This window comes from Salvelinus fontinalis, chromosome 5 (assembly GCF_029448725.1).
Source record: "Salvelinus fontinalis isolate EN_2023a chromosome 5, ASM2944872v1, whole genome shotgun sequence".
In the NCBI taxonomy this organism is placed as follows: Eukaryota; Metazoa; Chordata; class Actinopteri; order Salmoniformes; family Salmonidae; genus Salvelinus; species Salvelinus fontinalis.
In genome coordinates this window covers 1,587,176-1,609,614 of record NC_074669.1, presented here as the reverse complement: position 1 = coordinate 1,609,614, position 22,439 = coordinate 1,587,176, and the positions used below count along the sequence as shown (strand labels likewise).

General features: G+C 44.1%; 1 protein-coding gene across 10 annotated transcripts in view; it reads left to right on the top strand.

Annotated features, from left to right (window-relative positions):
- LOC129856186 (protein phosphatase 1 regulatory subunit 12A-like) overlaps positions 1–21,882 on the top strand; it is a 75,205-nt gene extending 53,323 nt beyond the window's left edge. For 3 of the 10 annotated variants that reach the window (XM_055924295.1, XM_055924293.1, XM_055924296.1), the window contains exons 14-23: positions 82–201; positions 4,984–5,074; positions 5,325–5,495; positions 6,088–6,279; positions 7,111–7,193; positions 7,893–7,959; positions 9,559–9,663; positions 10,892–10,942; positions 11,548–11,598; positions 17,128–21,882. In XM_055924295.1, coding sequence (XP_055780270.1) covers positions 82–201; positions 4,984–5,074; positions 5,325–5,495; positions 6,088–6,279; positions 7,111–7,193; positions 7,893–7,959; positions 9,559–9,663; positions 10,892–10,942; positions 11,548–11,598; positions 17,128–17,214 — 1,018 coding nt within the window. In that variant the 3' untranslated portion in view covers positions 17,215–21,882. The remainder of the gene's footprint in view (positions 1–81; positions 202–4,983; positions 5,075–5,324; positions 5,496–6,087; positions 6,280–7,110; positions 7,194–7,892; positions 7,960–9,558; positions 9,664–10,891; positions 10,943–11,547; positions 11,599–17,127) is intronic. The other 7 variants (XR_008759613.1, XR_008759616.1, XR_008759618.1 and 4 more) reach the window with 7 other exon arrangements.
- The last annotated feature ends 557 nt before the right edge of the window (positions 21,883–22,439 follow it).

Below are 22,439 nucleotides of genomic sequence, written 5' to 3'. Positions count from 1 at the left end.
CCTCATTCGCTCTCCTCTCTACCATCTCTCTCTCCTCTACCCCCTCTCTCTCTCTCTTCCCTCTCTCTCCCTCTATTTCAGACTGGCTCAGGAGCAGGCAGAGAAGAAGGAGAAGGAGCAGGGTTCTGTCACCACCACCTCCATCTCTGTGACCACGACGACCGGCGGGGGCAGCGATCTGGAGACAAAGCAGAGGCGCAAGTGAGTCTTTTTCACCATGACGGCAATGATGTTCCAGCGTTTAGAGTTTACAGAGCCTATTTGTTTTCTAGATGTTTGAACTTTCACCTTTAAACACAGTGGCGTGCCGAGGGTGTGAGGCTGCAATTGTAGTTGAGTGTTGTTGATGTGATTAAATGTAGTTGAGTGTTGTTGATGTGATTAAATGTAGTTGAGTGTTGTTGATGTGATTAAATGTAGTTGAAGGTTATGTGCCAGAGTGGTGTAGTGGTCTACTAAGCTGACTCTGGATCATGCACAGCCACCTGGGACGCTGATCTGTGACCTTTCAATTCTGTTAATTCCCCTCTTACCTTTCTCCTTCTTGTCTTTCTCCCCTCTTACCTTTCTCCCCTCTTACCTTTCTCCCCTCTTACCTTTCTCCCCTCTTACCTTTCTTCTCCTTACATTTCTCCCCTCTTACCTTTCTCCCCTCTTACCTTTCTCCCTCTTACCTTTCTCACTCTTACCTTTCTCCCCTCTTACCTTTCTTCTCCTTACCTTTCTCCCCTCTTACCTTTCTCCCTCTTACCTTTCTCCCCTCTTACCTTTCTCCCCTCTTACCTTTCTCCCCTCTTACCTTTCTCCCCTCTTACCTTTCTCCCTCTTACCTTTCTCCCTCTTACCTTTCTCCCCTCTTACCTTTCTCCCTCTTACCTTTCTCCCTCTTGTCTTTCTCCTTACCTTTCTCCCCTCTTACCTTTCTCCCTCTTACCTTTCTCCCCTCTTACCTTTCTCCCCTCTTACCTTTCTCCCCTCTTACCTTTCTCCCCTCTTACCTTTCTCCCCTCTTACCTTTCTCCCCTCTTACCTTCCTCCCTCTTACCTTTCTCCCCTCTTGTCTTTCTCCTTACCTTTCTCCCCTCTTACCTTTCTCCCCTCTTACCTTTCTCCCCTCTTACCTTTCTCCCCTCTTACCTTTCTCCCTCTTACCTTTCTCCTTCGTATCTTTCTCCCCTCTTACCTTTCTCCCCTCTTACCTTTCTCCCCTCTTACCTTTCTCCCTCTTACCTTTCTCCCCTCTTACCTTTCTCCCTCTTGTCTTTCCCCCTCTTACCTTTCTCCTTCGTATCTTTCTCCCCTCTTGTCTTTCTCCCCTCTTGTCTTTCTTCTCCTCACCTTTCTCCCCTCTTGCCTTTCTCCCCTCTTGCCTTTCTCCCTCTTACCTTTCTCCTTCGTATCTTTCTCCCTCTTACCTTTCTCCCCTCTTACCTTTCTCCTTTGTATCTTTCTCCCTCTTACCTTTCTCCCCTCTTACCTTTCTCCCCTCTTACCTTTCTCCCCTCTTACCTTTCTCCCTCTTGTCTTTCTCCTTACCTTTCTCCTTTGTACCTTTCTCCCTCTTACCTTTCTCCCCTCTTACCTTTCTCCCTCTTACCTTTCTCCCTTTTACCTTTCTCCCTCTTGTCTTTCTCCTTACCTTTCTCCCCTCTTACCTTTCTCCCTCTTACCTTTCTCCCCTCTTACCTTTCTCCCCTCTTACCTTTCTCCCTCTTACCTTTCTCCCTCTTGTCTTTCTCCTTACCTTTCTCCCCTCTTACCTTTCTCCCCTCTTACCTTTCTCCCCTCTTACCTTTCTCCCCTCTTACCTTTCTCCCCTCTTACCTTTCTCCCTCTTACCTTTCTCCCCTCTTACCTTTCTCCCTCTTACCTTTCTCCTTCGTATCTTTCTCCCCTCTTACCTTTCTCCCCTCTTACCTTTCTCCCCTCTTACCTTTCTCCCCTCTTACCTTTCTCCCCTCTTACCTTTCTCCCTCTTGTCTTTCTCCTTACCTTTCTCCCCTCTTACCTTTCTCCCTCTTACCTTTCTCCCCTCTTACCTTTCTCCCCTCTTACCTTTCTCCCTCTTACCTTTCTCCCTCTTACCTTTCTCCCTCTTGTCTTTCTCCTTACCTTTCTCCCCTCTTACCTTTCTCCCCTCTTACCTTTCTCCCTCTTACCTTTCTCCTTCGTATCTTTCTCCCCTCTTGTCTTTCTCCCTCTTACCTTTCTCCTTCGTATCTTTCTCCCCTCTTGTCTTTCTCCCCTCTTGTCTTTCTTCTCCTCACCTTTCTCCCCTCTTGCCTTTCTCCCCTCTTGCCTTTCTCCCTCTTACCTTTCTCCTTCGTATCTTTCTCCCTCTTACCTTTCTCCCTCTTGTCTTTCTCCTTACCTTTCTCCCCTCTTACCTTTCTCCCCTCTTACCTTTCTCCCTCTTACCTTTCTCCCCTCTTACCTTTCTCCCTCTTACCTTTCTCCTTCGTATCTTTCTCCCCTCTTACCTTTCTCCCCTCTTACCTTTCTCCCCTCTTACCTTTCTCCCCTCTTACCTTTCTCCCCTCTTACCTTTCTCCCCTCTTACCTTTCTCCCTCTTGTCTTTCTCCTTACCTTTCTCCCCTCTTACCTTTCTCCCTCTTACCTTTCTCCCCTCTTACCTTTCTCCCCTCTTACCTTTCTCCCCTCTTACCTTTCTCCCTCTTACCTTTCTCCCTCTTACCTTTCTCCCTCTTGTCTTTCTCCTTACCTTTCTCCCCTCTTACCTTTCTCCCCTCTTACCTTTCTCCCCTCTTACCTTTCTCCTTCGTATCTTTCTCCCCTCTTACCTTTCTCCCCTCTTACCTTTCTCCCCTCTTACCTTTCTCCCCTCTTACCTTTCTCCCTCTTACCTTTCTCCCTCTTACCTTTCTCCTTCGTATCTTTCTCCCCTCTTGTCTTTCTCCCTCTTACCTTTCTCCTTCGTATCTTTCTCCCCTCTTGTCTTTCTCCCCTCTTGTCTTTCTTCTCCTCACCTTTCTCCCCTCTTGCCTTTCTCCCCTCTTGCCTTTCTCCCTCTTACCTTTCTCCTTCGTATCTTTCTCCCTCTTACCTTTCTCCCTCTTGTCTTTCTCCTTACCTTTCTCTCCTCTTACCTTTCTCCTTCGTATCTTTCTCCCTCTTACCTTTCTCCCCTCTTACCTTTCTCCTTTGTATCTTTCTCCCTCTTACCTTTCTCCCCTCTTACCTTTCTCCCCTCTTACCTTTCTCCCCTCTTACCTTTCTCCCTCTTGTCTTTCTCCTTACCTTTCTCCTTTGTACCTTTCTCCCTCTTACCTTCTCCCTCTTGTCTTTCTCCTTACCTTTCTCCCTCTTACCTTTCTCCTTCGTATCTTTCTCCCCTCTTACCTTTCTCCCCTCTTACCTTTCTCCTTCGTATCTTTCTCTCTTACCTTTCTCCTTCAAATCTTTCTACCCTCTTACCTTCTTCCTCTTGTCTTTCTCCTTACCTTTCTCCCCTCTTACCTTTCTCCCTCTTACCTTCTCCCTCTTGTCTTTCTCCTTACCTTTCTCCCTCTTACCTTTCTCCCCTCTTACCTTTCTACCCTCTTACCTTCTTCCTCTTGTCTTTCTCCTTACCTTTCTCCCCTCTTACCTTTCTCCCTCTTACCTTCTTCCTCTTGTCTTTCTCCTTACCTTTCTCCCCTCTTACCTTTCTCCCTCTTACCTTCTCCCTCTTGTCTTTCTCCTTACCTTTCTCCCTCTTACCTTTCTCCCCTCTTACCTTTCTCCTTCGTATCTTTCTCTCTTACCTTTCTCCTTCAAATCTTTCTACCCTCTTACCTTCTTCCTCTTGTCTTTCTCCTTACCTTTCTCCCCTCTTACCTTTCTCACTCTTACCTTCTCCCTCTTGTCTTTCTCCTTACCTTTCTCCCTCTTACCTTTCTCCCCTCTTACCTTTCTACCCTCTTACCTTCTTCCTCTTGTCTTTCTCCTTACCTTTCTCCCCTCTTACCTTTCTCCCTCTTACCTTCTTCCTCTTGTCTTTCTCCTTACCTTTCTCCCCTCTTACCTTTCTCCCTCTTACCTTCTCCCTCTTGTCTTTCTCCCTCTTACCTTTCTCCCTCTTACCTTTCTCCCTCTTACCTTCTCCCTCTTGTCTTTCTCCTTACCTTTCTCCCTCTTACCTTCTCCCTCTTGTCTTTCTCCTTACCTTTCTCCTCACCTTTCTCCCCTCTTACCTTTCTCCCCTCTTACCTTTCTCCCCTCTTACCTTTCTCCCCTCTTACCTTTCTCCCTCTTACCTTTCTCCTTCGTATCTTTCTCCCCTCTTACCTTTCTCCCCTCTTACCTTTCTCCCCTCTTACCTTTCTCCCTCTTACCTTTCTCCCCTCTTACCTTTCTCCCTCTTACCTTTCTCCCTCTTACCTTTCTCCCTCTTACCTTTCTCCTTCGTATCTTTCTCCCCTCTTACATTTCTCCCCTCTTACCTTTCTCCCCTCTTACCTTTCTCCCCTCTTACCTTTCTCCCTCTTACCTTTCTCCCTCTTACCTTTCTCCTTCGTATCTTTCTCCCCTCTTACCTTTCTCCCCTCTTACCTTTCTCCCTCTTACCTTTCTCCCTCTTACCTTTCTCCTTCGTATCTTTCTCCCCTCTTACCTTTCTCCCCTCTTACCTTTCTCCCCTCTTACCTTTCTCCCCTCTTACCTTTCTCCCCTCTTACCTTTCTCCCTCTTACCTTTCTCCCCTCTTGTCTTTCTTCTCCTTACCTTTCTCCCCTCTTGCCTTTCTCCCCTCTTACCTTTCTCCTTAACTTTGTCCTTATCTTTCTCCTTCTTTTCTTTCCTACTATCTATGTTATCTATGTAGCTAAATATTAGTTAAATGTAGGCAAATGTTGTTAAATGTAGTTATATTTTGTGTTCCCTGGTCCAGATCCCACCTGACCCCTGTGCCTGATGTCTAAATAATTTTATGATAATGTTATGGGTAATGTAATAAATCATGTTTTTTGTTTCCCCCGATCCAGGTCCTACTTGACCCCGGTACGTGATGAGGAGGCTGAGGCTCAGAGGAAGGCTCGCTCCAGACACGCCAGACAGTCACGACGATCCACTCAGGTCAGAAATATCCAGACAGGAGATACACAGCACCCCTCTTCGCCTTCTCTCCCTCATCTGATCTGAGAAAGCCAGTCCAATGAGCTTCCTTTCACCATATTATTTTCACCTGATAAGTCTTCTCCAATCAGTGAAGGAGAGAAGAGATTTCTAAGCAAATGAGATGGAACGATCCAGTAGATTGGCAGGCATTGTGATATGTCTGTCTGACAAGGACATGACTAAAACCTCCTGTCTGTTGTCCAATCAGGGGGTGACGCTCACAGACCTGAAGGAAGCTGAGAAGACAATGAAGACGGCACAGACGGACGAAGGGAGAGACAAGGCCACGAAGACGGCACAGACAGACAAAGGGAGAGACAAGGCAAGGAAAGAGGAGGAGGAGAAGGAAGAGGCCAATAAGAAGAAAGCAGAAGAGGGGGTGAGAGCAGTATTTAACCCCTACACCCTACACACTACACCCTAGAGCAGCAGTATTTAACCCCTACACCCTAGATCAAGGGTATTACATCAGCCCCTACACCCTAGAGCAGTGGTATTTAACCCCTACACCCTACACACTACACCCTAGAGCAGTGGTATTTAACCCCTACACCCTAGATCAAGGGTATTACATCAGCCCCTACACCCTAGATCAGTGGTATTTAACCCCTACACACTACACCCTAGAGCAGCAGTATTTAACCCCTACACCCTACACACTACACCCTAGAGCAGTGGTATTTAACCCCTACACACTACACACTACACCCTAGAGCAGTGGTATTTAACCCCTACACCTTACACACTACACTCTAGAGCAGTGGTATTTAACCCCTACACACTACACCCTAGAGCAGTGGTATTTAACCCCTACACCCTAGATCAAGGGTATTACATCAGAGGATTGGATTGGTATAAGCAATATAGCTACACTTCTTATAAGGGGGTGTACAACATAGGACATCCAGGGACATCAGTATGATGTCTGTATGGTGGATAACGTATTTCCTAAAGATGATAACTGTCTTCAGGAGGTAAGCTGGAGGTCCCGCATCGCCAGCCTGCAGAAGTCTGACCTGTTGGGGCTGACTCAACCGGCTGGTACCCCTCGTCCTCAGACCTCCGGCCAGGAGAGGAGTGCAGAAGGGGAGAGTGAGAGTGACCGTATCGCCAGGGAGAGACGGAGAGCCCGGGCCAGGAGGAGAGCTCAGAGGGCTGGAGATGTGAGTGTATTTGTAACCTGTCCTAGTCATGCTTATAACCCTATACAACCCTTGCTCATACATGCATTATAACCTGTCGTAGTCATGCTTATAACCCTATAAAACCCTCACTCATAAATGCATTATAACCTGTCGTGGTCATGCTTATAACCCTATAAAACCCTTGCTCATAAATGCATTATAACCTGTCGTTGTCATGCTTATAACCCTATAAAACCCTCGCTCATAAATGCATTATAACCTGTCGTGGTCATGCTTGTAACCCTATAAAACCCTTGCTCATAAATGCATTATAACCTGTCGTAGTCATGCTTGTAACCCTATAAAACCCTTGCTCATAAATGCATTATAACCTGTCGTAGTCATGCTTGTAACCCTATAAAACCCTTGCTCATAACTGCATTATAACCTGTCGTAGTCATGCTTATAACCCTATAAAACCCTCGCTCATAAATGCATTATAACCTGTCGTAGTCATGCTTGTAACCCTATAAAACCCTTGTTCATAAATGCATTATAACCTGTTGTAGTCATGCTTATAACCCTATAAAACCCTTGCTCATAAATGCATTATAACCTGTCGTAGTCATGCTTATAACCCTATAAAACCCTTGCTCATAAATGCATTATAACCCTGAGTGCATGAGCTAGTATTGGTTATAACCTTTCATAAGGTAACCTGTCACAAGGATGACATTGCCATCCATAATGAGTGTGGGGTGGGCTAGTTCTGGTTATAAGGTTACCAGGTTATATCCTGGTAATAACCTGCCGTAATGAGGACATTACCATCCATAATGTTTTGACCTACTGATCTCTGTGGTCCTGTAGAGTGATGACAACGAGCCCGGTGTAGAGGAGGGGTTGGGAGGCAGTGAGCAGGATCCACAGACAGACAGGCACTCCAGCACCAGGTATGGATCTGACCTTTAGCCTTTGACGTGTTCAGTCTGGTTCCTGATTATCTCATAGTAGTGAGTATTATCTCTGACCTCTGAGGAGTCATTATATTATCTCTGACCTCTGAGGAGTCATTATATTATCTCTGACCTCGGAGGAGTCATTATATTATCTCTGACCTCTGAGGAGTCATTATATTATCTCTGACCTCTGAGGAGTCATTATATTATCTCTGACCTCGGAGGAGTCATTATATTATCTCTGACCTCTGAGGAGTCATTATATTATCTCTGACCTCTGAGGAGTCATTATATTATCTCTGACCTCTGAGGAGTCATTATATTATCTCTGACCTCGGAGGAGTCATTATATTATCTCTGACCTCGGAGGAGTCATTATATTATCTCTGACCTCGGAGGAGTCATTATATTATCTCTGACCTCTGAGGAGTCATTATATTATCTCTGACCTCGGAGGAGTCATTATATTATCTCTGACCTCTGAGGAGTCATTATATTATCTCTGACCTCTGAGGAGTCATTATAATATCTCTGACCTCTGGGGAGTCATTATAATATCTCTGACCTCTGGGGAGTCATTATAATATCTCTGACCTCTGGGGAGTCATTATAATATCTCTGACCTCTGGGGAGTCATTATAATATCTCTGACCTCGGAGGAGTCATAATATCTCTGCTCCCTGCTCTCTTCAGGTCCGACGTGTCATGTAACGACTGTATCGACAGAGGAGGCGGCTCTGAAACTAAGGATTACAAGAAGGTAAAGATAGTTTGAATGATTTGAAAAGGGGCTAGTCAATATTAGAGGGTCTAGAAGAGTTTCAGCACTCTCTCACAGGCGATCATTCGCTTAACGAACCCTCCCTCTCCCTCTCTCTCAATGCAATTCAATAAATGCTTTCTCTCTGGTGTAAAAAAAAATGTATGCATGCACGACTAACCAGGACTAAGTCGCTTTGGATGAAAGCATCTGCTAAATGGTATACAGTTGAAGTCGGAAGTTTACATACACTTAGGTTGGAGTCATTAAAACTCGTTTTTTAACCACGCCACAAATTTCTTTACATGTTGCGTTTATATTTTTGTTAAGTTTAATATGTGTATATATATGTATTTATATATATTTATTAATGTATATATATATATATATATATATATTTATATATGTGTACATATATATTTATATATGTATGTATATATGTGTGTATATATACATATGTATATATGTGTGTATATATATTTATACATATATTTATATATGTGTATATATATATTTATATATGTGTGTGTATATATATATATATGTTTATATATGTGTGTATATATATTTATATATGTGTGTATATATATATTTATTTATATATATTTATATGTGTATGTAATATATATATTTATTTATATATATTTATATATGTGTGTCTGTAATATATGTATTTATATATATTTATATATATATGTGTATGTAATATATATATTTATTTATATATATTTATTTATGTGTGTCTGTAATATATTTATTTATATATATTTATAAATATGTGTATGTAATATATATATATATTTATATATGTGTGTATGTAATATATTTATTTATATATATTTATATATATGTGTATGTAATATATATATTTATTTATATATATTTATATATGTGTGTCTGTAATATATTTATTTATATATATTTATATATATATATATGTGTATGTAATATATATATTTATTTATTTGTGTGTATATATATATTTATATATGTGTGTCTGTAATATATTTATTTATATATATTTATATATATATGTGTATGTAATATATATATTTATTTATATTTATTTATTTATGTGTGTCTGTAATATATTTATTTATATATATTTATAAATATGTGTATGTAATATATATATATATTTATATATGTGTGTCTGTAATATATTTATTTATATATATTTATATATATGTGTATGTAATATATATATTTATTTATATATATTTATATATGTGTGTCTGTAATATATTTATTTATATATATTTATATATATATATGTGTATGTAATATATATATTTATTTATATATATTTATATATATGTGTATGTAATATATTTATTTATTTATATATATTTATATATGTGTGAATGTAATATATTTATTTATATATATTTATATATGTGTGTATGTAATATATTTATTTATATATATTTATATATGTGTGTATGTAATATATATATTTATTTATATATATTTATATATATGTGTATGTAATATATATATATATATTTATATATGTGTGTATGTAATATATATCTCTATATAATTGGAATTGTTCCAGTAAAGTTCAATAATAATAATAATAATGTATTTCTGTCCCAGCTGTTTGAGGTGGTGTCCAGGGAGAATGGTCAGCTCCAGTCCCAGCTGCAGGACACCCAGAGGACCATCTCTCAGACCAGACTGGACCTGGACAAGGCCACCCAGGTCACACACACTAATCTCTCATGGACAGACTAGTAAAAAGAAACAGTACCGTAAACCTGTCACGGTACAGCAGGAGGAGGGAGATAAACGGTACAGCAGGAGGAGGGAGATAAACGGTACCATAGTTCTGTCATGGTACAGCAGGAGTGAGATACATACAGCCTTATTATAAAATCGATTATATAAAAACATTTCCTCATCAATCTACACACAATACCCCATAATGACATCACAATACCCCATAAAGACATCACAATACCTCATAATGACATCACAATACCCTATAATGACATCACAATACCCCATAATGATAAAGCAAAAACAGGTTTTTAGACATTTTTGCAATTTTATTACATAAACCCCCCAGAAATACCTTATTTACATAAGTAATCAGACCCAAACTGAGAAATCGGGAGAAGGGCAGTGGTCAGGGAGGTGACCAAGAACCCAATGGCCATTCAATGGGAGCTCCAGAGTTCCTCTGTGGAGATGGGAGAACCTTCCAGAAGGACAACCATCTCTGCAGCACTCCACCAATCAGGCCTTTATTGTAGAGTGGCCAGACGGAAGCCACTCCTCAGTAAAAGGCACATGAAAGCCCGCTTGGAGTTTGCCAAAAGGCACCTAAAGGACTCCGGCCATGAGAAACAAGATTCTCTGGTCTGATGAAACCAATGATGAATCCACGCAGGAGTGGATTCGGGTCAAGACTCTGAATGTCCTTGACTGGCCCAGCCAGAGCCCGGACTTAACCCGATCGAACATCTCTGGAGAGACCTGAAAATAGCTATGCAGCGACGCTCCCCTTCCAACCTGACAGATCTTGAGAGGATCTGCAGAGAATAATGGGTGAAACTCCCCAAATGCAGGTGTGCCAAGCTTGTAGTGTCATACCCAAGACGACTCAAGGCTGTAATCGCTGCCAAATGTGCTTCAACAAAGTACTGAGTAAAGGGTCTGAATACTTATGAAAATGTGATATTTCCATTTTTTTGATACATTTGCTAAAATGTTATATTTTCTGATGTCTTAGTATTTGGCATGGTCCAGCTGTTCTACAATACATCTGATTGCTTAGTCACCAAAATTATGCATTTCAAAATGACCATGATAAGCAGTCTTCTGCAGCCTCTCAATTTCTATTTAACTGCTTATTGTTGACGTCTGTCTGTCTGTCTGTCTGTCTGTCTGTCTGTCTGCCTGTCTGTCTGTCTGTGTGATCCTACAGAGACAGGAGCGGTTCAGTGATTGTTCAACCATGCTAGAGCTAGAGAAGAAGGTAGGTCTCTCCTCTTCCTCTCTTCCGTGTGTGACTTGGCTTGTGTTGTGTTATATATAGAGAGAGAAACTAGTACACTCTCTAGTGTCAAACACCTGATGCTGTGCCTGGCCTCACGCCTGACTGTCTCTACTGCTGCCTGACCCTCCTCTCTCTGTCTCTCTCTCTCTGTCTGTCTCTGTCTCTCTCTCTCCTCTCTCTCTCTCGCTCCTCTATCTTCTCTCCCTCTCTCTCTCTCTGTCTCTCTCTCTCTCTCTCGCGCTCCTCTATCTTCTCTCTCTCTCTCTCTCTCTCTCTCTCTCTCTCTCTCTCTCTCTCTCTCTCTCTCTCTCTCTCTCTCTCTCTCTCTCTGTCTCTGTCTGTCTTTCTCTCCTCTATCCTCCCATCTTCTGTCCCTTCCTCTCTCCTCTCTCTCTCTCTCTCTCTCTCTCTCTCTCTCTCTCTCTCTCTCTCTCTCTCTCTCTCTCTCCTCTCCCCATCTCCTCTCTTCTATCCCTCTTTTTCTCTTCTCTCTCTCTTTCTCTGTCTCTCTTACTCTCTCTATCTTCTCTCTCTCTCTCCTCCCTCTTTTTCTCTTCTCCCTCTCTCTCTCTCTCTCGCATCAGGAGCGACGGATGTTGGAGCGGCGTGTGGCTGAGCTGGAGGAGGAGTTGAAGGTGAAAAGAGATAGAGAACATGATCACACCTGGGTTCAAATAGTATACGAAATCTTTCAAATACGTTAGCTGGGCCCAAACCCAGGTCACCTGGCACTCCAGGCAGGCTAAAGCAAATAGTGAAAGTCCTTACTCCACACAGACTCTCTGCCTGAACCCAGGTTTTACTCCACACAGACTCTCTGCCTGAACCCAGGTTTTACTCCACACAGACTCTCTGCCTGAACCCAGGTTTTACTCCACACAGTCTCTCTGCCTGAACCCAGGTTTTACTCCACACAGACTCTCTGCCTGAACCCAGGTTTTACTCCACACAGACTCTCTGCCTGAACCCAGGTTTTACTCCACACAGACTCTCTGCCTGAACCCAGGTTTTACTCCACACAGACTCTCTGCCTGAACCCAGGTTTTACTCCACACAGACTCTCTGCCTGAACCCAGGTTTTACTCCACACAGACTCTCTGCCTGAACCCAGGTTTTACTCCACACAGACTCTCTGCCTGAACCCAGGTTTTACTCCACACAGACTCTCTGCCTGAACCCAGGTTTTACTCCACACAGACTCTCTGCCTGAACCCAGGTTTTACTCCACACAGACTCTCTGCCTGAACCCAGGTTTTACTCCACACAGACTCTCTGCCTCATCACAGCTTGCTGCTTCTTTCACGGCTTGTGCTGCAAATCACCAGTGTTGTGGCAGTAAGTGGTACACTGAGTCTGCCGTCCAAATGGCACCCTATTCCCCTATATAGGGCACTACTTTAGACCAGAGCTCTATGGGCCCTGGTCAAAAGTAGTGCACTACATAGGGAAAATGGTGCCATTTTGGGATGCACGCTACGGCATTAGACTGGGCCAGAGCGGGAGGGAGGCTTGCAGCTCTGTTCCAGATGAGACCAGTATTGTATATAGTCAGTACCACTATATCATCCATTGACTTTTCACAAAGACATGTTCTCAGGACGGTACTTATTTATCAGGGCTCATATTCACAAAGGGTGCATCCCAAATGGCACCCTATTCCCTATATAGTGCACTACTTTAGACCAAGGCCCTATTCCCTGTTTAGTGCACAACTTTAGACCAGAGCCCTATTCCCTGTTTAGTGCACAACTTTAGACCAGAGCCCTATTCCCTGTTTAGTGCACTACTTTAGACCAAGGCCCTATTCCCTGTTTAGTGCACTACTTTAGACCAAGGCCCTATTCCCTGTTTAGTGCACTACTTTAGACCAAGGCCCTATTCCCTGTTTAGTGCACTACTTTAGACCAGAGCCCTATTCCCTGTTTAGTGCACTACTTTAGACCAAGGCCCTATTCCCTGTTTAGTGCACTACTTTAGACCAAGGCCCTATTCCCTGTTTAGTGCACTACTTTAGACCAAGGCCCTATTCCCTGTTTAGTGCACTACTTTAGACCAGAGCCCTATTCCCTGTTTAGTGCACTACTTTAGACCAAGGCCCTATTCCCTGTTTAGTGCACTACTTTAGACCAAGGCCCTATTCCCTGTTTAGTGCACTACTTTAGACCAGAGCCCTATTCCCTGTTTAGTGCACTACTTTAGACCAAGGCCCTATTCCCTGTTTAGTGCACTACTTTAGACCAAGGCCCTATTCCCTGTTTAGTGCACTACTTTAGACCAAGGCCCTATTCCCTGTTTAGTGCACTACTTTAGACCAAGGCCCTATTCCCTGTTTAGTGCACTACTTTTGATCAGGGCCCTATGGGTCTCCCACTAAATAGGGAATAGTGTGCATTTGGGGCACAGCCAAAACATTTCTTAGACAAGAGTGCTGATCTAGGATCAGGCCCTCTAGGATCAGGCCCTCTGGGATCAGGCCCATCTGGGATCAGGCCCCTCTGGGATCAGGCCCATCTGGGATCAGGCCCATCTGGGATCAGGCCCATCTGGGATCAGGCCCATCTGGGATCCCTCCTATTCATTAGTTAAATAAAAGTTAAATAAAAAATGTAATAACAATTTGATCAGCACTACTACTACTGAGAGGCTTTGTGAATATAGGCCCAGGGAGTGGAGATCACTGGTACTGCTATCCAATGGGGGTGGAGATCACTGGTACTGCTATCCAGTGGGGGTGGAGATCACTGGTACTGCTATCCAATGGGGGTGGAGATCACTGGTACTGCTATCCAATGGGGGTGGAGATCACTGGTACTGCTATCCAATGGGGGTGGAGATCACTGGTACTGCAATCCAATGGGGGTGGAGATCACTGGTACTGCTATCCAATGGGGGTGGAGATCACTGATACTGCTATCCAATGGGGGTGGAGATCACTGGTACTGCTATCCAATGGGGGTGGAGATCACTGGTACTGCTATCCAATGGGGGTGGAGATCACTGGTATTCCTATCCAATGGGTGTTCTCCTCTCTTCCTCCCCCAACGCTCTAATACATCCTACCACCTCCTCCTGTCTTCCTACCCTAACGCTCTAATACATCCTACCACCTCGTGTTCTCCTCTCTTCCTCCCCCAACACTCTAATACATCCTACCACCTCCTCCTCTCTTCCTACCCCAACGCTCTAATACATCCTACCACCTCCTGTTCTCCTCTCTTCCTCCCCCAACGCTCTAATACATCCTACCACCTCCTGTTCTCCTCTCTTCCTCCCCCAACGCTCTAATACATCCTACCACCTCCTCCTGTCTTCCTACCCCAACGCTCTAATACATCCTACCACCTCCTCCTCTCTTCCTCCCCCAACGCTCTAATACATCCTACCACCTCGTGTTCTCCTCTCTTCCTACCCCAACACTCTAATACATCCGACCACCTCCTGTTCTCCTCTCTTCCTCCCCCAACGCTCTAATACATCCTACCACCTCCTCCTGTCTTCCTACCCCAACGCTCTAATACATCCTACCACCTCCTCCTGTCTTCCTCCCCCAACGCTCTAATACATCCTACCACTTCCTGTTCTCCTCTCTTTCTCCCCCAACGCTCTAATACATCCTACCACCTCCTCCTGTCTTCCTACCCAACGCTCTAATACATCCTACCACCTCCTCCTGTCTTCCTACCCCAACGCTCTAATACATCCTACCACCTCCTATTCTCCTCTCTCTCTACCCCAACGCTCTAATACATCCTACCACCTCCTGTTCTCCTCTCTTCCTCCTCCAACGCTCTAATACATCCGACCACCTCCTCCTGTCTTCCTACCTCAACGCTCTAATACATCCTACCACCTCCTGTACTCCTCTCTTCCTCCCCCAACGCTCTAATAAATCCTACCACCTCCTCCTGTCTTCCTACCCCAACGCTCTAATACATCCTACCACCTCCTATTCTCCTCTCTCTCTACCCCAACGCTCTAATACATCCTACCACCTCCTGTTCTCCTCTCTTCCTCCCCCAACGCTCTAATACATCCGACCACCTCCTCCTGTCTTCCTACCTCAACGCTCTAATACATCCTACCACCTCCTGTACTCCTCTCTTCCTCCCCCAACGCTCTAATACATCCTACCACCTCCTTCTGTCTTCCTACCCCAACGCTCTAATACATCCTACCACCTCCTCCTGTCTTCCTCCCCCAACGCTCTAATACATCCTACCACCTTTTACCGTGTTCACTTAACTCTCCGTTTCTGTTGCAGACATACCTGAGCTCAAGTTGGTGGTAACCAAACTAAGCTGCATGAAAATGAAACCATGATCCATCTGATTATCGTACTTTGGATTGTCTTTCTTTACACAAGAATTGTAACAATGTCAATTTTCATCTAGCCAAACAGTTGGGGGTGAGAGTTTTTGAGAATGACACAAATATTAATTTTCACAGTCTGCTGCCTCAGTTTGTATGATGGCAATTTGCATATACTCCAGAATGTTAAGAAGAGTGATCGGATGAATTGCAATTAATTGCAAACTCCCTCTTTGCCATGCAAATTAACTGAATCCCCCAAAAACATTTCGACTGCATTTCAGCCTTGCCACAAAAGGACCAGCTGACGTCAGTCATTCTCTCGTTAACGCAGGTGTGAGTGTTGACGAGGACAAGGCTGGAGATCACTCTGTCATGCTGATTGAGTTCGAATAACAGACTGGAAGCTTCAAAAGGAGGGTGGTGCTTGGAATCATTGTTCTTCCTCTGTCAACTATGGTTACCTGCAAGGAAACATGTGCCGTCATCCTTGCTTTGCACATAAAGGGCTTCACAGGCAAGGATATTGCTGCCAGTAAGATTGCACCTAAATCAACCATTTATCGGATCATCAAGAACTTCAAGGAGAGCGGTTCAATGTTGTGAAGAAGGCTTCAGGGCGCCCAAGAAAGTCCAGCAAGCGCCAGGACCATCTCCTAAAGTTGATTCAGCTGCGGGATCGGGGCACCACCAGTACAGAGCTTGCTCAGGAATGGCTGCAGGCAGGTGTGAGTGCATCTGCACGCAGAGTGAGGCGTAGACTTTTGGAAGATGGCATGGTGTCAAGAAGGGCAGCGAAGAAGCCACTTCTCTCCAGGAAAAACATCAGGGACAGACTGATATTCTGCAAAAGGTATAGGGATTGGACTGCTGAGGACTGGGGTAAAGTAATTTTCTCTGATGAATCCCCTTTCCGATTGTTTGGGGCATCTGGAAAAAAGCTTGTCCGGAGAAGACAAGGTCAGCGCTACCATCAGTCCTGTGTCATGCCAACAGTAAAGCATCCTGAGACCATTCATGTGTTGGGTTGCTTCTCAGCCAAGGGAGTGTGCTCACTCACAATTTTGCCTAAGAACACAGCAATGAATATAGAATGGTACCAACACATCCTCCGAGAGCAACTTCTCCCAACCATCCAGGAACAGTTTGGTGACGAACAATGTCTTTTCCAGCATGATGGAGCACCTTGCCATAAGGCAAAAGTGATAACTAAGTGGCTCGGGAAACAGAACATCGATATTTTGGGTCCATGGCCAGGAAACTCCCCAGACCTTAATCCCATTGAGAACTTGTGGTCAATCATCAAGAGGCGGGTGGACAAACAAACACACACAAATTCTGACAAACTCCAAGCATTGATTATGCAAGAATGGGCTGCCATCAGTCAGGACGTGGCCCAGAAGTTAATTGACAGCATGCCAGGGCGCATTGCAGAGGTCTTGAAAAAGAAGGGTCAACACTGCAAATATTGACTCTTTGCATCAACTTCATGTAATTGTCAATAAAAGCCTTTGACACTTATGAAATGCTTGTAATTATACTTCAGTATTCCATAGTAACATCTGACAACAATATCTAAAGACACTGAGGCAGCAGACTTTGTGGAAATTAATATTTGTGTCATTCTCAAATCTTTTGGCCACGACTGTAGTGCCCTACTTTTGGACCCTGGTTAATAGTAGTGCACTATATAGAGAATATGGTGCCAGAGGGCTCTGGTCTATAGTAGTGCACTATATAGGGATAGGATGCCATAGGGCTCTGGTCTAAAGTAGTGCACTATATAGGGAATAGGGTTCCATTTGGGATATATCCAATGTCAGTTTTCAACCTAATAACCAATGTTGTTCCTCTAGGTGCTCGGTGACCTGAGAGCTGACAACCAGCGACTGAAAGACGAGAACGGAGCGTTGATCAGAGTCATCAGTAAGCTCTCCAAATAGACGGAGAGAACGAGAGCGAGAGACAACAGGGAAGCCCACTCCCTCCCTCCGTCCATCCACCCCTCCCACCTCACATTCCTACCAGTGCCAAAGAATGAAAGAGAGAGAGAGAAGAGAAGAGGGGGGGGGACAAGAAACAGAAAAGAGAAGACGTATGAGAATGTGGTACTCTAAACAACACCATATCTTGACTTGATTGTGACGCCTCTTCTTCCTTAGTCCTGACCAATCGCTGTGGCTTGTTGTGTGTGTGTGTCTTATGCCCACTTTGAAGACAGGACCGTATCCATGGCAGGTAGCCATGACAACTGTGGTCATGACAACGGCTCGCATAGTAGCAAAGAGACGTGACAACAGCCAAATGCCCATGGGATTGTGATGTAAAAAACAAACAGGATATAGACAATGTTCACAAGGGGGAACACTAATATGAGAATACACAATCCTTCTGGTGCCATCCACACACAATCCTGCCATCCACACACATTGCACCGGTCCAAGGCATCTTGGTCCCTTAGCTCTCCCACTTAGTAATTTATTTTGTTTTGTGACCACCACATTCACACACCACCTTTTCCACCAACCCACTCTGCTATTGTACTAACTACGGATCTCAGTCCCTCCCACTCAAAACTCTCTTACCCCACAAATACACTCCTTATAGAGGCTTTCACATCGACTCCGTGCCAGACCCTGGATCCAAACCATAGACATCCATACAGCTTTCTTTGTGTTACATCCTAAACTGTAAACAGAAACCATGACCTTTCTTAACAGTTGGAGGGGCCTGTTTTCCCGGACACAGATAAAGCCTAGTTCAAACCTAATGGAGATTCTTCTCTCCATTCAGCAAGGTTTTTAGTTCAGGATCTAGTCTGTAAGGAATGAGGGTAGTGTTGCACATCCCACATTTGGGAATACCGCTGCTGTGTCCGGGAAAACCAACCCCTTTCTGTTCTATGGGCTGAAATATTTTCACTTTTAAACTGGTAACAGTAACATTTCCACGTTATTTTCATTTCACTTTTCTGTATTCAGTCACTTTCAGACTTCAATCTCTAAAAGACCAACTGGGGGGAAATCCAATAGCCTCTTATTCTGGTAGTGTCATTGCACTCCAATAGCCTCTTATTCTGGTAGTGTCATTGCACTCCAAAAGCCTCTTAATCTGGTAGTGTCATTGTACTCCAATAGCCTCTTATTCTGGTAGTGTCATTGCACTCCAATAGCCTCTTAATCTGGTAGTGTCATTGTACTCCAATAGCCTCTTATTCTGGTAGTGTCATTGCACTCCAAAAGCCTCTTATTCTGGTAGTGTCATTGCACTCCAATAGCCTCTTATTCTGGTAGTGTCATTGTACTCCAATAGCCTCTTAATCTGGTAGTGTCATTGCACTCCATGAGCCTCTTAATGAGGTAGTGTCATTGTACTCCAATAGCCTCTTAATCTGGTAGTGTCATTGTACTCCAATAGCCTCTTAATCTGGTAGTGTCATTGCACTCCAAAAGCCTCTTATTCTGGTAGTGTCATTGCACTCCAATAGCCTCTTATTCTGGTAGTGTCATTGTACTCCAATAGCCTCTTAATCTGGTAGTGTCATTGCACTCCATGTCCCTTTTATTCTGGTAGTGTCATTGTACTCCATGAGCCTCTTAATCTGGTAGTGTCATTGTACTCCATGAGCCTCTTAATCTGGTAGTGTCATTGTACTCCAATAGCCTCTTAATCTGGTAGTGTCATTGCACTCCATGAGCCTCTTAATGAGGTAGTGTCATTGCACTCCATGTCCCTCTTAATCTGGTAGTGTCATTGCACTCCATGAACCTCTTAATCTGGTAGTGTCATTCCACATGCGTGTTCTGAACCCACCAGAGATCCACTCTTCCCCTCACACACATGCGTGTTCTGAACCCACCAGAGATCCACTCTTCCCCTCACACACATGCGTGTTCTGAACCCACCAGAGATCCACTCTTCCCCTCAAACACTATAGTGTTCTGAACCCACCAGAGATCCAGTCTTCCCCTCAAACACTATAGTGTTCTGAACCCACCAGAGATCCACTCTTCCCCTCAAACACTATAGTGTTCTGAACCCACCAGAGATCCACTCTTCCCCTCACACACTATAGTGTTCTGAACCCACCAGAGAACCACTCTTCCCCTCACTAGTGTTTTTGTTTAGTGGCCCACAGAGTCTGCGTCCCAAATGAAACCCTCATCTAAGTAGTGCACTACATCAGGGCCCTGGTTAAAAGTAGTGCACTAGATAGGGAATAGGGTGCTATAGGCCCTAGTTAAAATTAATGCACTACATAGGGAATAGGGTGTCATTTGGGACACACATACCTACTCCATGCTCCTTTAAATGACCACAGACAGAGCAGTCTGTTGACCACAGCACTTTACTCACCACCAGCCAGGCCAAGCTAAGCGATCACAGATCTGCGCCAGGCCAAGCTAAGCGATCACAGATCTGCGCCAGGCCAAGCTAAGCGATCACAGGTCAGCGCCAGGCCAAGCTAAGCCCCGTCCTGATTCATACTATACAAAACAGCTCCCCTCATCCACAAATCTGCAATCCCAATAATCTGTCCTTTCTCCTGAAGTGTGCACTCGTGCACTCCTTCACAAATGTAAAAGCATTGGATAGGTGGAGGTATGGACTAGACTAGAGGATAGGTGGAGGTATTAACTAGACTAGAGGATAGGTGGAGGTATTGACTAGACTAGAGGATAGGTGGAGGTATGGACTAGACTAGAGGATAGGTGGAGGACTAGACTAGAGGATAGGTGGAGGTATTAACTAGACTAGAGGATAGGTGGAGGTATGGACTAGACTAGAGGATAGGTGGAGGTATTGACTAGACTAGAGGATAGGTGGAGATATTGACTAGACTAGAGGATAGGTGGAGGTATTGACTAGACTAGAGGACAGGTGGAGGTATGGACTAGACTAGAGGATAGGTGGAGGTATTGACTAGACTAGAGGATAGGTGGAGATATTGACTAGACTAGAGGATAGGTGGAGGTATTGACTAGACTAGAGGATAGGTGGAGGACTAGACTAGAGGATAGGTGGAGGACTAGACTAGAGGATAGGTGGAGGTATTGACTAGACTAGAGGATAGGTGGAGGTATTGACTAGACTAGAGGATAGGTGGAGGTATTGACTAGACTAGATGATAGGTGGAGGTATTGACTAGAGGATAGGTGGAGGTATGGACTAGACTAGAGGATAGGTGGAGGTATTAACTAGACTAGAGGATAGGTGGAGGTATTGACTAGACTAGAGGATAGGTGGAGGTATTGACTAGACTAGAGGACAGGTGGAGGTATTGACTAGACTAGAGGATAGGTGGAGGTATTGACTAGACTAGAGGATAGGTGGAGGTATTGACTAGAGGACAGGTGGAGGTATGGACTAGAGGATAGGTGGAGGTATGGACTAGACTAGAGGATAGGTGGAGGTATTGACTAGAGGATAGGTGGAGGTATTGACTAGAGGATAGGTGGAGGTATTAACTAGACTAGAGGATAGGTGGAGGTATGGACTAGACTAGAGGATAGGTGGAGGTATTGACTAGAGGATAGGTGGAGGTATGGACTAGAGGACAGGTGGAGGTATGGACTAGAGGATAGGTGGAGGTATGGACTAGAGGATAGGTGGAGGTATGGACTAGACTAGAGGATAGGTGGAGGTATTGACTAGACTAGAGGACAGGTGGAGGTATTGACTAGACTAGAGGACAGGTGGAGGTATTGACTAGACTAGAGGATAGGTGGAGGTATGGACTAGACTAGAGGATAGGTGGAGGTATTGACTAGAGGACAGGTGGAGGTATGGACTAGAGGATAGGTGGAGGTATGGACTAGACTAGAGGACAGGTGGAGGTATGGACTAGACTAGAGGACAGGTGGAGGTATGGACTAGAGGATAGGTGGAGGTATGGACTAGACTAGAGGATAGGTGGAGGTATTGACTAGAGGATAGGTGGAGGTATGGACTAGACTAGAGGATAGGTGGAGGTATTGACTAGACTAGAGGATAGGTGGAGGACTAGACTAGACTAGAGGATAGGTGGAGGTATGGACTAGACTAGAGGATAGGTGGAGGTATTGACTAGAGGATGGGTGGAGGACTAGACTAGAGGGAGTTTCACCATGAATTTGCTTTGATACCCAAGAAAGCAAGTGAACAAGTGCACACTTTGGTAGAAAGGACAGATTATTGGGCCCAGTGCTAAACTCCCTCCTTAGGTTTCTATTGGGAAGGTGGGAGGGGAACGGAACGGATAGCGGGAGGAGAGGTGTATCACCGCAGAGCTGAGGGTCAAAGGTCATTGCACAATATTATAGACTTGCTGTTCTGTAAAAGCCTAATATGCAATGCATTGTTTATTATTATTATTACCATAATAAAATATGATAAAATATATTATTTTCGTATTTTTCCATTTTGTCTGATGTCAATCTCTCCCGCTTTGCCAGGGAGCCACATTGTTGGATTATGTATATTATATTATACATGTGTAATAAATAAGTAATATTAGGCTTGAATTAATAATAATCCTGTTGAGAGAAATGAATCCCATGTAGTCTTCATCACCATGTTGGTCTAATAATGTTACATGGATGACAGCACCTAATAAAGCATGTGTTTGTAAACCTCCGCTCCACTGGCTATTGCTGTTTGAACGTATGTCTGTATCTAGTGTTCTGTTTTAAAGGGACAATCTGGGATTGGTAAATCCATTTTTTGGGGGGAATGATTCTTTAATTATATATAATGGGTATATATATATATATATTTTGGGGGGGGGTTTCTTTCTCGAATCCCAGATTGCTCCTTTAAAACTGCGGTTGGTATCCAGTGGTTGACTGTATATGGCTGTTGATGTAAGTAGGAGAATCCTTTCAACTCTATTTTTAGGTTTACTACATGTCCCCGATGACTGAAGAGAGGTCATGAAAGTCCAACAATACTCCTTAACATTAGAATGCGAAGGAGGAGTTTTCATGTCCAAGTGAAGGGATAGTTTCTATCTGCTACCACATCATGTGAAGGGATAGTTTCTATCTGCTACCACATCATGTCCAAGTGAAGGGATAGTTTCTATCTGCTACCACATCATGTGAAGGGATAGTTTCTATCTGCTACCACATCATGTCCATGTGAAGGGATAGTTTTAATCTGCTACCACATCATGTGAAGGGATAGTTTC